The sequence below is a fragment of the Sander vitreus genome, chromosome 3 (assembly GCF_031162955.1).
Source record: "Sander vitreus isolate 19-12246 chromosome 3, sanVit1, whole genome shotgun sequence".
In the NCBI taxonomy this organism is placed as follows: Eukaryota; Metazoa; Chordata; class Actinopteri; order Perciformes; family Percidae; genus Sander; species Sander vitreus.
In genome coordinates this window covers 16,127,459-16,142,480 of record NC_135857.1, presented here as the reverse complement: position 1 = coordinate 16,142,480, position 15,022 = coordinate 16,127,459, and the positions used below count along the sequence as shown (strand labels likewise).

At 40.5% G+C, this 15,022-nt stretch overlaps 2 protein-coding genes across 4 annotated transcripts; both read right to left on the bottom strand.

Annotated features, from left to right (window-relative positions):
• Positions 1 to 129: 129 nt before the first annotated feature.
• Positions 130 to 10,084, bottom strand: phkg1a (phosphorylase kinase, gamma 1a (muscle)). Of its 3 annotated transcripts, none has more exons than XM_078243859.1 (9): positions 9,989 to 10,084; positions 8,453 to 8,631; positions 8,147 to 8,201; positions 7,995 to 8,102; positions 7,748 to 7,911; positions 5,570 to 5,660; positions 2,132 to 2,285; positions 1,836 to 1,961; positions 130 to 1,134 (listed from the first exon to the last, which is right to left on the bottom strand). In XM_078243859.1, the coding sequence occupies exons 1-9, from the start codon at positions 10,069 to 10,071 to the stop codon at positions 868 to 870; spliced, it is 1,227 nt and encodes a 408-aa protein (XP_078099985.1). In that variant the 5' UTR covers positions 10,072 to 10,084; the 3' UTR covers positions 130 to 867. The 3 variants fall into 3 exon arrangements, with proteins under 3 accessions (XP_078099985.1, XP_078099992.1, XP_078100000.1); XM_078243866.1 differs by having other exon boundaries at positions 7,995 to 8,060; XM_078243874.1 differs by having other exon boundaries at positions 7,995 to 8,060; positions 8,147 to 8,196; positions 8,475 to 8,631.
• Positions 10,085 to 11,262: 1,178 nt separating this feature from the next.
• On the bottom strand, positions 11,263 to 14,311 carry chchd2 (coiled-coil-helix-coiled-coil-helix domain containing 2). The gene is made up of 4 exons (XM_078246242.1): positions 14,142 to 14,311; positions 12,914 to 13,172; positions 12,112 to 12,298; positions 11,263 to 11,662 (listed from the first exon to the last, which is right to left on the bottom strand). Exons 1-4 carry the CDS (start codon positions 14,189 to 14,191, stop codon positions 11,652 to 11,654), a joined length of 507 nt encoding a protein of 168 aa, XP_078102368.1. The 5' UTR covers positions 14,192 to 14,311; the 3' UTR covers positions 11,263 to 11,651.
• Positions 14,312 to 15,022: the final 711 nt, after the last annotated feature.

Here is a 15,022-nt window from a genome sequence, read left to right as displayed (position 1 = left end):
CAGATTTATAAAAATTCAAAAGCATAATAGTTGGGACCTTTCCAATAACAAGTCTTGGTTTTTCAAATGTAATGCACATTTTAATAAATCCATGGCATACATTTTAAAGTGCTATATAATTAGAACTTCCCTTGAAGCTGTTCTCAGTACAGTACATGCATGATGATCAGCCATACAAAACTAAGTCCATGCCATTCAAGTATGCAGGTTCACGGTTTCATATTCCAGTTGATAAAATGTTGGTTTTTGTCCACATGTTTTGCTTTTGCTGTCAGTTCTGACAAAACAAATGTTTGTAGAAAACAAGAGTAACGTGATACTCCAGGTCGTCATTTATACAACCAGAATTTTTTCAATTGATTTTATTAACGTGGTCATCCAAAATTTTAAACCTTCAACAAACTGTATATTTCATGCAGTGAAAGGTAAGGTGGAAACCTTGTTTGACTGACTGTGGATAAGTGCATAGTACTAAAGAAACTAACAATGAGGTGGCTGCTGGCTCCAATTGCATTAGACAGGCTGCAAAGAATAAGTCAATTTTTAAAGGCTGTACAGTTGAGAACGGGCTTGACATTTTTTCTCAATCTGTTATTCTAATCTACATTTAGGACAGAAAGCAAGTAAAGTGTTGAACAGTGGTATTCTTGCAGATGTTTTGTTTGCCGCATTTGGCAATTCTTGAGGTAAGTTAATGCCACTGTAACTAACTGCTGCATTTCAAAAATTCATGAGCAAAATATGCTCTTCACACTAAAATGAACCTTGTATGGTGTTAGTCGGTTATGTTTTACCAGTTAATTCCCTTTATACAACAGAGAAGAGTACCTTTGCTAGCATCTCCAGCAGATTTGTCCTGAGTGCTTATTACCATATGTGGTGGGCCGGCTCGTCGGCCTCGGCAGCCATCGACAGCAGGATGGCCTTGGGAGTGTTCTCGAAAAGTGCTGCTCTGTTCTGAGTTTGTCCCTTCTTGACCCAGTGGCCGTAGATCTTGAACGCACACGCGTCAATGAGCTTGCGGATGGGCTTGACGGCGTACGGGTCGCTCTTGATCACCTCCTTGGTGACGGGCTTGGCACGGCGGTAGTTGCAGTAGATTCGCATTGTGGCAAGAACAGTCATGCAAATTACCTGAAGGATAAAGTTAGGGAAAAGTTCACCGGTGTCTTGGAGTATTGAGGAGGGTATATTAAATGTGTGGAAAGTGTGCATGTCATCACCGTCATAACGTTTTGGTACAAGACCCACAGGTGTTTTCACTTCTTCTGTCTAATTAGACTTCTTCTCAGGACTGTGTGTGTAAAGACTGTGTTTGATTAATGTCTTGATTACCTTCCTATTTTTTGTTGTTGCACCGGCTTTATCATTATTAAGCACTAAACGTTTTGGGGCTGATGTCCCATCTGCCAGGCAACCATTTGTTTTCATTCATTACAGTGCACAATGCAATGACATTTATTTGAAAATGTACCTACAAAGGCTTAAAAAGACTCTAAATGGCCAAAATGAAATAAGACATTAGGAAATATCTAATCAAGTGAATAAATACAGGAGAATACTGTTTATAAATGAACCAATATATTGTAAAATATTCTTTGATGGTACAGTGCTTGCTGGTGTGTTCAAGGAGGCCATATTTCAATGATCATCACCCTTTGTTCCCAGTCAAGCCAGAAAATCAAACTAATGGCCATGTTTGCCTTCGTGGGCATAGGCAATATGAAATGGATCTGTTACACATTGGAAGGTAGGACATTAATCTAAACATTTATGGTCAGCTGCGTGTTTGTGAATGTGATTGAGATTATGAGTGGTAATCTTTTACGTCTCACCTTGAACCGCCTGTATGGGCTGAACTGTCGTACTTCGTGAACCACATACTGTGAAAAGAACGAGTGGTTGAGGACGTCTGTAGTGGTGTATCGCTGCTTTGGGTCAACCACCAGCATCCGAGAGATCTGATTAAACCGCACAGAGAGTTTTATTCATTCTTCTGTTAATTAAAAACGTACAGCAGCTTCACATTTTAACGTCGCTAATTGTCATAAGTGATATTAGTCAACTATTACAAAGTGTCGTTTGTTACATAAGCCAATCAGCAAAAGTAAGGGTGGACAAAAGAGCGTACCAAATCTTTAACAGTGTCTGAGCGGTCTTCCCACTCTGGAGACGAGAAGTCGTAGCTCCCAGACAAGATCATACGCAGCATCAGCATCTGTTTCCTGTGCCAGAAGGGCGGAGATCCTGCGAGCAGCGTGTACATGATCACCCCCGAACTCCATCTGCAGGAAGAAACCATGAGAAAATCAAGCTCACAAAGTCTGTTAACAGTGTGTACATCCATCATTCTGATAATAACCTGGAAAATGTGTAAGCCAAGTTATATTTAAGATAACATGAGTTTCCATATTGTACATAAGATTACGGGTTACAAATAAACTGCACAATAGTTTCACATTGCTCAGTCCTTCCAGAAAAATGCGGAGTTTTTCGTGATTGTTGCGGGCAAAAAATCCTTGATTATGCAGCACATTTTCTTAAAAATGCGATGGGATATGTGGGATATTTATGCAATTTTATGCGATGAAATTGCGGGAACTTGCAAAAACTGCCGTTTCATCATGGCTTCATCGCGGGGTTTGCAGCTTTTCGATGATGTTCACGTCGCTAATTACATTACTTCATAACATTCCCATGGCAACAGGGAAAATGGCTGCTCTTGTGTGAAGTAAACCAAAGTCCGTCTACAGAAAGCCGTTCCACTCCCTATTCAGCCCCATTGTACCGAATTTGGTTGCAGTTCCACCAGAGTTCCACTGAGGGGTGATCGCGGTCCAGTGCTAAATGAATGGGACTCTATGGAGCTAGACGGCTAAATTTGTCTCTTTACGCCTGATTGTCGTTGAGAAATCTCAGATTTGATAGTAGTTTTTGCAAGTTCAACATGGATTATAGGTCAAAAGTTGAATGAACGAGTACTTATGCCCTTTCGATTTCTTACAGGTTGAGTCGATTTGCCCATAACACGCTAGCATTCTGCTAATGAATGCTGATTGGTCAGTGAAGGACTGATTACGATCGGAGATCCCGCTTGACGGCATCCAAAGCAAAACCAGAATGTCAGAGTGAATATTTCGGGGTGGTCTTTAAAACATTAGCAAACCTCTTTCTAGCACGTGTATTAACAGGGAGAGGCTAACCTGTCAGCTGTGTTGTCGATGCTTCGAGAGAACAAAGGAAGCGACTCAGAGCTTGCCGTAAAGCAGTATCTCTGGCCGTATATGTGTATGACGTCATTGACATTTTAAAAGGCTTTTTAGAACAAAAAAGCCACTTTTACCCAGCAGTGTGTATTTTCTTAGCCTCCCCTTTCAAATGCAACATTCAAATTACTAGACAAAAAAGTATATCCTGAGAAAAGTGGATTTTGAGGGGTATAGCTCCATAGAGTCCCATTCATTCTGTACTGGCCTGTGAGCGCCCCCTATAAGGAACTCTGGTGGAACTGCAACCAGTTCAGAAGCCGGAAGTAACGAGAGAGTGGAACTTCTTCCCATATTAGAAATTCTTTGAGTAAACGCAACATTTTTCAACTTTCTGCTGAGATATATGTGACTTTTTTGCAACGAAAATGCGGGGATTATGAAATCATGCAAGCCCCGCATATTTTGCGCGGAAATCGGCAAATCATGCGGCGAAAGTGCAGCATATGCAGACTTTGGCTGATTATGCATTGAATTATGCGATCGCATAATCGCGTTTTTCTGGAGGGACTGATTGCTGCAGAATGTGGCATTGTTTATTAGTCATTTGTTAATACAGTCAGGTCCATAAATATTGGGACATCGACACAATTCTAATCTTTTTGGCTCTATACACCACCACAATGGAGTTGAAATGAAACGAACAAGATGTGCTTTAACTGCAGACTTTCAGCTTTAATTTGAGGGTATTTACATCCAAATCAGGTGAACGGTGTAGGAATTACAACAGTTTGTATATGTGCCTCCCACTTTTTAAGGGACCAAAAGTAATGGGACAGATTAACAATCATAAATCAAACTTTCACTTTTTAATACTTGGTTGCAAATCCTTTGCAATCAATTACAGCCTGAAGTCTGGAATGCATAAACATCACCAGACGCTGGGTTTCATCCCTGGTGATGCTCTGCCAGGCCTCTACTGCAACTGTCTTCAGTTCCTGCTTGTTCTTGGGGCATTTTCCCTTCAGTTTTGTCTTCAGCAAGTGAAATGCATGCTCAATCGAGTTCAGGTCAGGTGATTGACTTGGCCATTGCATAACATTCCACTTCTTTCCCTTAAAAAAACTCTTTGGTTGCTTTACGCAGTATGCTTCGGGTCATTGTCCATCTGCACTGTGAAGCGCCGTCCAATGAGTTCTGAAGCATTTGGCTGAATATGAGCAGATAATATTGCCCAAAACACTTCAGAATTCATCCTGCTGCTTTTGTCAGCAGTCACATCATCAATAAATACAAGAGAACCAGTTCCATTGGCAGCCATACATGCCCACGCCATGACACTACCACCACCATACTTCACTGATGAGGTGGTATGCTTTGGATCATGAGCAGTTCCTTTCCTTCTCCATACTCTTCTCTTCCCATCACTCTGGTACAAGTTGATCTTTGTCTCATCTGTCCATAGGATGTTGTTCCAGAAATGTGAAGGCTTTTTTAGATGTTGTTTGGTAAACTCTAATCTGGCCTTCCTTTTTGAGGCTCACCAATGGTTTACATCTTGTATTGAACCCTCTGTATTCACTCTGGTGAAGTCTTCTCTTGATTGTTGACTTTGACACACATACACCTACCTCCTGGAGAGTGTTCTTGATCTGGCCAACTGTTGTGAAGGGTGTTTTCTTCACCAGGGAAAGTATTCTTCGGTCATCCACCACAGTTGTTTTCCGTGGTCTTCCGGGTCTTTTGGTGTTGCTGAGCTCACCGGTGCGTTCTTTCTTTTTAAGAATGTTCCAAACAGTTGATTTGGCCACACCTAATGTTTTTGCTATCTCTCTGATGGGTTTGTTTAGATTTTTCAGCCTAATGATGGCTTGCTTCACTGATAGTGACAGCTCTTTGGATCTCATATTGAGAGTTGACAGCAACAGATTCCAAATGCAAATAGCACACTTGAAATGAACTCTGGACCTTTTATCTGCTCCTTGTAAATGGGATAATGAGGGAATAACACACACCTGGCCATGGAACAGCTGAGCAGCCAATTGTCCCATTACTTTTGGTCCCTTAAAAAGTGGGAGGCACATATACAAACTGTTGTAATTCCTACACTGTTCACCTGATTTGGATGTAAATACCCTCAAATTAAAGCTGAAAGTCTGCAGTTAAAGCACATCTTGTTCGTTTCATTTCAACTCCATTGTGGTGGTGTATAGAGCCAAAAAGATTAGAATTGTGTCGATGTCCCAATATTTATGGACCTGACTGTATGTGTAACAACTTTGTTGCTTATATTGTTTAGTTTATATATGACATTCTGACTAACTTTCTGCTGTGTCGTGTGATCTTTGTCTCTGCACACTCACATGTCCACAGCAGTAGTGTATCCTGCATGCCCTCCGTCCATGGAGCACTCAATGATCTCCGGTGCGAGGTAGCCAGGGGTCCCACACACCTCTGCATTACAAGACACGTCAAACTAAAACGCACATTTACAAAGCTTGAAAAAGTGTACTTTAATCTGATGGGTATTGTTGGAAGTCCAAATCAGGTATACTATTACACCAGTAGAAGTGTGGAATTACTTTTTCCAAAACTACTCAAATGACCGTACGTTAGTTGCTCTACTGAAGATTACTGTAATTAGCAGGCTTATGTCGCATCCTCTTGACCACAACCACCCTGGTGGAAATAATATGTATCATATTTAAGTAGCAGTTAACAAAACCGAAGATTACAGAGTGCTATACCAGGAAAAAAAACACATGCAGCCAATTCCTATCCAAAACAGCAATGCATTCAAAACTAGGGACTATCTTCACGAAAAGGTGTCTCTCAAGGGTTGTCTCATTTGGGGAAAGCAAACTTTAAAGCCATAAAAGCACATCTGTTGGCTGTTCTGTAATTCTTATCCAAGCAAAAGTAGTCAAGCGAATAATAAATCAAATAATGACTTAGTCCACTACAGTAACTTGAGTCCTCATAGTTATTTTTACATCTTCAAGCTGATTCTGTCTAACTAGAACATCAATATATTATATCTATAACTCTGTCTCTGTATCCCAACCGGCAGCGGCAGAAGGCCGCCCACCAAGAGTCAGGGTCTGTCCGAGGTTTCTGCCTGTTGAAAGGAAGTTTTTCCTCGCCACTGTCGCACCGAATGCTTGCTCTTGAGGGGGGAATTGTTGGGTTTTTGTAAATTACAGAGTGTGGTCTAGACCTACTCTATCTGTAAAGTGTCCTGAGATAACTCCTGTTGTGATGTGACACTATAAATAAAATTTAATTGAATAACACCATTTACCTACATATGAGAACATTTTAGGGTTGTAAGAAAAAATCGTTACACTTGAGTATCGCAATATTTTATTTTGCAATACTGTATCGATTTTCAAAAAGGCAATATCGTTTTTTTGGGGGTTTTTTAAACGTTCAAAAATATTCATGTAAGACAGTGGTTCACGTTTATGTTGTGTTCAAACCCCCTACCGCTAGATGGCTATGCTGAGACACACCACTAGTGTCCTTGCCCAACAGTGCCTAACAGTGCCTAACAGTGCCTAACAGTGCCTAACAGTGCCTAGCAGTGCCTAGCAGTGCCTAGTAGTGCCTGACTTTTTGCTAGAAGCTAACATTGTAGCTATGGCTGAACTTTGGCCTACTTTAGCATATACAAATTTGCTCACTAAGAACCTGTAAACCACAATCCCAAACAGGCAGTTTGATTTTCAGTTTGAACTGAATTGTTTACCTAAAGTAAACTTCTTTGACTTTTATGAACATCATGTCTTTTTTTAAATATTAGTTTATCTAAAATTATACTTAAAAAAAATCCCAATATATCGCCTTATGCACAGTATCGAAATATATTGCAATATATTGAATCGTGACCCATGTATCGTGATACGCATAGTATCGCCAGATTCTTGCCAATACACAGCCCTAGAACACTTATTGAAATCATTTACCTCATTATGCATTTAGACATTTGTTTTGATGGCAACTTTGACATGATGTGTTGCATGCATACAGTACATGCCTGTCGACCCTGCTGAAATAGATCTACAGTCTAATGCAAGTAATCAAACGTGAATATTACATATTTACCAACTAAACAAAACTATATGCACAGTTAATGTGAAAGGTCAGTGTACTCCGAGTGTCTGGGACTACAGCAAATAGATCTGAGTGTACTGTTGCATCTTAACCTTTGTAAGAGCAGCTAAGAGAGATTGGAGCATGTTGTGCAATCAGACCCAGATTCTCCGCTGACCGCCAGCAGCTGCTGTAATTGCACTGTAGGTTGTAAACATAGAAACTTTATACGAGAAGGACACTTAAATATCCTCAGCTGAATATGCTGGGGTGGGAATTTTTGTTGTGTTCATGTCCGATATTGTTAGTTGCTCTTAATATGTCAGTGTGAGCAAATTGGGTCAGTTTGGACTACCTAGACGTAAACTTGTCACTCTGAAATGACCTTAAATTCATTCAGATATTGCAACCATGTTTGTTGGCTGGTTCCCATGTAAGCTTTCACCAACCTTTGAGTTTCTGTTCTGGCTGGATTTGCACAGCGAAGCCAAAGTCGGTTAGTTTGATGTTCATCTCGTCGTCTAGAAGGATGTTCTCAGGCTTTAGGTCTCGGTGGACGATGTTTTGGTTGTGGAGAAACTGGACCACCTCCAGCAGAGCACGCATGATTTTCCTAAAACCAACACACACCAAACTCTTAAAAGGTCTTTAAAGGATTAGGAGAATTCATAATAGTCATGTAACACTCCCACTGACCTGGTTTCCTTCTCACTCAGGGTAACTTTCTCTGTGAGGTAGTCAAAAAGTTCACCCCTCTTCATTCTGCGAGAAAGAAAACATTTGAACAGCTGCTTGCTTGAATTTCTGTTTAAAAGTCAGCCATGGAAAACTTGAGATTTTACACTTACAGGTCAAAAACCAGGAAGAAGAAGGCTTTGGACTCGTAGCAGTCTTTGAGCTGTACTGGAGAGACATTTGAGGTACATTAAGTATTGAATGAAGACGGACAAAACAAAAAGGATTTAAATTCACTTGATAGGTGGATAACTTGAGAGCAAAGGCCTACACTGACTACAACTGACCTCTTGAGCAGATAAATGGGACAAAGGCCAGCCACGCTCTTTTGGCTTTCTGAGACTATTAATGTAGATCCATGTTTTAATAAAGCTGCTGATGCACACAGTTTGAATTCAAATCTGTCAGTATGTGCTTACTGATGTTCTCCTGTCCGCAGACTTTCTTGAGGATGTCGATCTCCTTCACTGTCGCCTCTCTGATCTCCTCGATCTGCTGCGGGGTCGTCTTGTCCGAGGGGGTGATGTCGATGATCTTGACTGCGTACTCCTGAGACGTTTGTTTGTTGATGCAGCGACGCACCACGCTGCTCACTCCCCTGAGGAAGAGAAATCACTTGTTATCAGCTTTGTCAGGTTACTTAATATTTCAGTGGTTTGTGTTTGGACAGCTGGACTCAAAGAAAACATGTTTGTGTGCTTCGGGTCAGGAATTTCAGCAACAAATTAAGTTTCTGTGATAACTGTTGGATGCTATGTTCTCAGAATACTCCGTGTTTTTCCCTGTTGTCTATGGAAGAGTAGCCTAGCTTCATCTTGATGTGACGTGTGGCGTAAAGTCAGAGATTGTAACCTCATTGTAATTTATACTTATAAATCCATTTCAGGGGACCATTTAGAATGGATACTAAACTGGCTCTCTGTCCCCTGTTTGTGAAGCTGGCTAAGCCATGCGAAGAGTACCAGAGCAACTGAACACATTGTCCAAATTCGGTGACCTGCATGTAAGAAAGGGAGTGAAATTACGTAATCTAACAGCATGCTGTCCAATCCTGGGCACTGCGGGCAGCCCTCAACACTAAACCTTTGTCCAAAAAAAATGCTTAAGTTAATGAATGCAGCCTCTTCAAACACTGCATGCTTCATGTAACAGCACCACCGTCTGACAGATGGTAGGGAATGACAATGAGAAAGAAAGCTCTGGCACTGCTGACATTCCTCAGGGACTTCTGGGAAAGCCAACAGTGTCTCAACCAAACAAACATTACTAATGTCTTGAGTTGTTTTATATTGTATTGGGCTGTTAAACTGAAAAATGTGAATTTCCAGACCACAAATTTAAGAAATAGCCTATTTGTTTTTGGCTAGACTGCAGGGACCAGCCCTAGGACCTCGAAACTGTCGCTCTGTGATGAAGTTCCACCATTGGTTGGAGTGAGTGATTGACATCACTGTTGGTGTTTCCCTATTGGCCCTTGCCTTTTCACAGGCTTTTACCTCCGCTATCGCCCATCAATCAGCTGATTAACTTTCTCAATAAACGGTGGTGGTGGTTGTTGTTGCTGCTGCCACCCATTTCAACATTTTTAATGCACAGGTTTAGCAGTACATTCATCTGCAGTACATGCAGATGAACGGTACAGCACACCACTGTGTGTATGTGTGTGTGTGTGTGTGTGTGTGTGTGTGTGTGTGTGTTGAAGCTGAAAATCAAAAGGGTTGGCAAGCAGGGGATGCATATTTGATCATTTATAATATCATTATCCCTTCATAGGAAGCGGGCAGGAAATCCTTTATTTGAATAATTTTAGAGTCCCAAAGAACATTTTTGTCAGTAATTCACAATAAGCTAAATCAAATATTAGAGGAGTCTCACGACTGCTCGCATTAAACTGGCAACCCTTTGTAGGGGCCCTGACCCTGAGGTTGGGAAGCCCTTGTAGGCTAATTTAATACCTTCCTAGAATCTCCTTGGTTTCATACTTCTTGTAGAACTCCTGGGCCCCCACCCAGTCAGGGTTCTCCTCCTCTTTGGTCATGATGGCTGGGACTCTGGTTCACCACCAAAGGCTGCACAACTGCTCTCCTCCCACAACAGGTCGCTGACAGAAACAGTTAGCATTTTCAAAGACACAACACAGCTTCAGGTTTGACAATGTTATCAGAAATCTAAAAGTACCATTAATAAAAGTACTTATTAAGCAGCAGGAGGATAGCCTAGAAATCTAGACGCACCCTAGCGGCAACAAATGTAATTTATAATAATATAATAATCTTGATGTGGGTCTGGCTTGTCAGGCTAGCAGGAGGAGCCTATTATGTCTATTAATTATAATTGCTGATATAAGCAGCACTTCAATGTTGTAGCAGGTCATAGTGAATCGTTTAACTATTGACCTGAAATACATAGTTAGTTAATTGAAAGGAAATTAATCATTTATCAAGCAAAAATCCCAAATATCTGTTGGTTGCAGCTTCTCAAACCCGTGGACTTCGCTGCTCTTCTCAAATGTATATTATATTAGAGTAACTATGAACACACAGGCCTATAGTGGAGTAGAATAATTATTGGATTCTGTCTCCCGGTGCAGATGGACGCCTTTATCAGTATCAACAACTTCTGTAAGTTTTTGTAATATTACATTAAGATGTTAAATTGCCAGCGGTCTCAATCATGTTGATTGTACCGGATCTAGTAAGCGAACAAGCTTTGTTTTGGATCCGACATAATCACGGGGTGTAGATTTAGCAAAATGCCAATGTGAACTAGATCTCCTTTTATCCTCTGTCAATCTTCGACCTTTAGCTGACTCTAATAAAGTAATACATCACTCACCGTGTCCGGTGCCGGTCAGTCCCTGAGATAAAGGGTATCCATCAGAATCACTCAGTCTGTTCACAAAGTGTCAGAGGACGGACTAAAAGCTCTAGTCAAAACCCCGGGGCTGTCGCAGCTCTGAGGGGCCGCTGTCATAGCTAAGGGTAAGCTTAATGTCAGAGGACAAAAATAAATGTTGCTTCCACCCTACCCTACCCTGAGAGAGAGAGAGAGAGAGCGAGAGCGAGAGCGAGAGCGAGAGAGAGAGAGAGAGACTTACATTACAGTACTCAACATGTAACATTTAACTCGTTGCAGAGACTGGATTGACGTGACAGGTGCTGGACCCCTGCAGCAAATAAGGAAACTGAATATAAAAATGAACAGGCGGTGAAAAAAAAATCATCACACATTGTTTTTAAGATTCAGGTGCTTTATTATTTTGAAACCCAAACAAACTGCGGACATCCTTAATCCAGAAGGTGGAAACTGGTGGTTTTACAAGTTATCATGATCTACAAATGTTGTTCATCTATTTAAATTAAAAGCACTAAAGCTAATGAAAAACACTGACAACTAAAGTCAACATGCAGTAAAATATATAAACATTATTTACTATTATTACAAACTCTGCAGCAGCACTTTCCTGAGAAAGAACACAATGACGCTGTCTGATGATAATCAACTGTCAAAATAAAGCATGTTTATTGATCCCTTGTGAATTAACACCCTCTTAGTATTCATCCAGCATGGCTGCTTAATTCAGTTTGTGTGCTCTTCACTCTCCAGGTTTTTGTCATCTCATAACATACCTGTGGAGAAAAGAAAAGTTCAATTAGACAAGTTTTCATTCTCCCCATCATTGATATTAGTTGATTTGGCAAATTTAAAAATCCTACAGTAAAAGAAAAGAAAATCTGGTTATATGAAGCATTTAGAAAGCTTTTAAAGCTACCTCCCTATGGCCACACGGTGTATCGAAACACCACAGATCCATGACTGTGCCATCATTTGGTTAGGATGCCTGGATGACTAAGAACTTATGCAAGATCCTTATTTGGCAGTGTTAAATCAAGTATAAACACTACAGCAAACAAGACTGCAGAGACAATGTATCACTCTGTTATGACATTAGAGTGTGAGTCTTTCTAAACAAAAAAATGATAATGCTACAATTACATTAGCAGTCCAAGACTGCACTGTTTGACACACACACACAAAATCCACATGTAATCTAATACAACTCCCCACTTTCACTCACCATTAGAGGACTTGCACTGTTTCAGCACCTCACTGAAGCCCTCACAGAGTTTATAGTCGCTCTGGTTTTGGGCACACTCGATGAACTGTTTAAGCTCATAGGAGCAGGCCTGCTGCTGCTGAGGCGCCTCCTGCTGGTACATGGACTGTGGCTGCTGCTGGTACATGGGCTGAGCCTGGTACGGCTCCTGAAAGGCACAAGACAGATGATGGGATCCTTCACACATCTACTCTACGCATGGTACTTTGAGAAGTTCTTGATTTTTTTGTTGGTTTCAAATTGTAACACAATGTCAATAGTACTAGAAAATTTAAATACACTTACTCTTAACATTTTGAAATGCCCAACATGGTGATATGTCATCTTAGTGTCAAAATGTTTGAAGACGTCTCACATGCCAAGATATATGACGTATAGCTAAGCTTTACATCTCTCCTTTGAGATTTTTTTTTTTTTAATCAAAGAGACAGGCAAGAAAGAGTGCAAAGTGGAATCAACTAGCGCACAAATACATTAACAACTAATGTGGATATTAGATTCAACTTTATGCGAATATACCCATGTAAAGGCAATAGTATGATTATGTACATGGTTCAGTTATAAGACTTTCACCGAGATAAGTTGGGAGCCTACGAGCTTACATCGTATGAGTGAGGTTTGTTGTTTCAACACTACTTTGCCTCCTCCACCAACTCCCAAACACACCTGTTTTTTTGGTACCGCTACCTACCACGTGTCAGACACACTAATCTGCCCTGAGGCTAATCCAGTCTTAATACCGGCTAAACAAAAGTTTATTTACCTGGTATGTTACGTCTGGCTTGGCAGGCTCTGAGTGTCCACCACCGAAGCCTCCAGTCATGGCATGGCCGATTGTGTGTCCTACTGCAGAGCCCACTGCCACTCCAGCAGCTGTAGTCGCCATCTGGGCAAACATACCTGGTTGCCTGGGTGCTGCAGCTGGAGCACCCACAGCAGATGGAGGAGCATGCATTGGAGCCGGGGCATAGGAGGGAGGAGGTGCAGCCCTGGCCATAGGGGGTGGTGATGGTGGAGCCCGGCTGTAGAGAGAAAGTAAATTAAAAGAACAATCCCAACACAATCAACAACTGACACGACCTGTAAGTGCTAGTATCAGTTTTTCCGAATTAGTTTGACTTAGTTTTGAAATATCTGCCAATGCTAAGTTTCAAGAAGGCCAAAAACAAACTGTACAGCAGACTGTACACTTAGGACACATTTAACATATTTTGTTAAAAAGCCCCACTTTCTGTCTTTAGACCTTCAGGGCAAAGGTTAGACAATGGGAAAACTATGAGGTTAATACGATATACAGTACATATATGAAGATAACATCTCATACACATACATCACACATCTATGCACTAGATGATTACAATAGCCTACTATTCAAAGTGTGCAACAGAGTGATACAACTTCAGAAAACACCAGTGCTATTACAAGAAAACGGTATGTGGCACAGGCGCATGGTGCCACTTGAGGTCATTTAAATGACAATTTAGCATTAGGAGCTAACGTTAATAATACTGACAGAACACACAGGTATGAGGAATACATTTAAGCTCCATCAAGACTTTACACTGAACTAAACCCCATATGGTATCAATTAGACCTAACCCGTGTGGCTTAAGAGAAATCATCGAAGAAAGTCTTAAATTAGCTGCAGGTTAAAGGGAAACTGATCCTAGCTGCCTGTAGTTTTATGTAATCCACACATTTTAAAAATGTTTAATTTTGACGTTGTGATGCCATAAAATATTAAAAGACAATAATGCAGATTATACACTGTGACCTGCATTGCTTTTATCAATGGCTTGAGCAAACACCAGTCTACTAGTACAAAAGGAAAACATTTAGATTGACAAAATAATCATATCAAATAATCATATAATTTAGTTCTAGCTGCTAATCTTTAGGCAATGGCCCTGACTAGCACTAGCACGTTAGCTAAACTTGCTAGCAGCTACTGTTTCAACAACTTTTATCAAATGTTGGATATCAAATGTCACCTGGCTGGAGGGGCCATCCTGGATGTCCGGCTTCTACTTCCTCTCGGCATTTTTAAATTATTAGTATATGTGTAAATTTGCTCGCTAATAAAAACAGACGTGACACCTTGAGGAAATGTCGACCTTTAGTAAACGTCTCTGCCTTTAGTACTAGCTAACGATAGTCCGGAACTTTCTACGTGTTACATCATATGTCTCTCGGGTAATTTCCGGTATGATGGAAACAACAGGGACGCTTTCATCCAGTTACAGGTAATTATATATGATGTAACTTATTGATTGGACTTCGTTAATCTTGTTTAGCCTAAACTACATTTTAATCGTTGTTATTAACATTGGAAATATGCATCCGATGGCAACGTATTTTGAACTGGTGTAACCTCAAAGGTTTCCCCATGTGTTGTACCCATATACAGTAAATCTTAATATTAACAGTCTATGGTTGTAGCCTATTTTATTCAGTCTCATTGATGTAGCTATAATATTAACAATAAAGACAATAACAGTCTCTTTCGTTTTGTTTAACAGTTATGGCATATTTTTAAGAAAGATGAACTGTTGGCGGATTTTCAGAGTAAATCCTGTCTGTTTTAAACATAATCTTTAATTCTATCTATAAACTCTAATTCTATTCGTTCTTATTTATGTAAATTATATTGAGTATTACATGTGTAAAAAAAAATATAGCTAGTCACTTAATTGTCATTCAGGGGTTGCCTGGTATTAGACCTCTGAATTAATGCCAACATTGCTGCAACAGTTTTTCAGCATTTCCAATAATGAATAGGGTTGGGCATCAAGAACCGATTCCTACTTGGAATCGTTTCAAAAATTACGATTCCAGTGGAATCGTTTCTTTATTGGAATCGCTTGGAGGATTT

What these genes read in the sequence shown, in the direction of transcription:
- phkg1a (XM_078243859.1), bottom strand. Translation starts at nt 10,071, where the DNA reads ATGACCAAAGAGGAGGAGAACCCTGACTGGGTGGGGGCCCAGGAGTTC. An exon ending in GCCAGAACAGAAACTCAAAG is followed by an intron (nt 5,661 to 7,747) that starts GTTGGTGAAAGC and finishes CTTGTAATGCAG; the next exon opens with AGGTGTGTGGGACCCCTGGC. An exon ending in TACACTACTGCTGTGGACAT is followed by an intron (nt 2,286 to 5,569) that starts GTGAGTGTGCAG and finishes TTCTTCCTGCAG; the next exon opens with ATGGAGTTCGGGGGTGATCA.
- chchd2 (XM_078246242.1), bottom strand. Translation starts at nt 14,191, where the DNA reads ATGCCGAGAGGAAGTAGAAGCCGGACATCCAGGATGGCCCCTCCAGCC. An exon ending in AGGATGGCCCCTCCAGCCAG is followed by an intron (nt 13,173 to 14,141) that starts GTGACATTTGAT and finishes TTCTCTCTACAG; the next exon opens with CCGGGCTCCACCATCACCAC. An exon ending in AGCCAGACGTAACATACCAG is followed by an intron (nt 12,299 to 12,913) that starts GTAAATAAACTT and finishes TGTGCCTTTCAG; the next exon opens with GAGCCGTACCAGGCTCAGCC.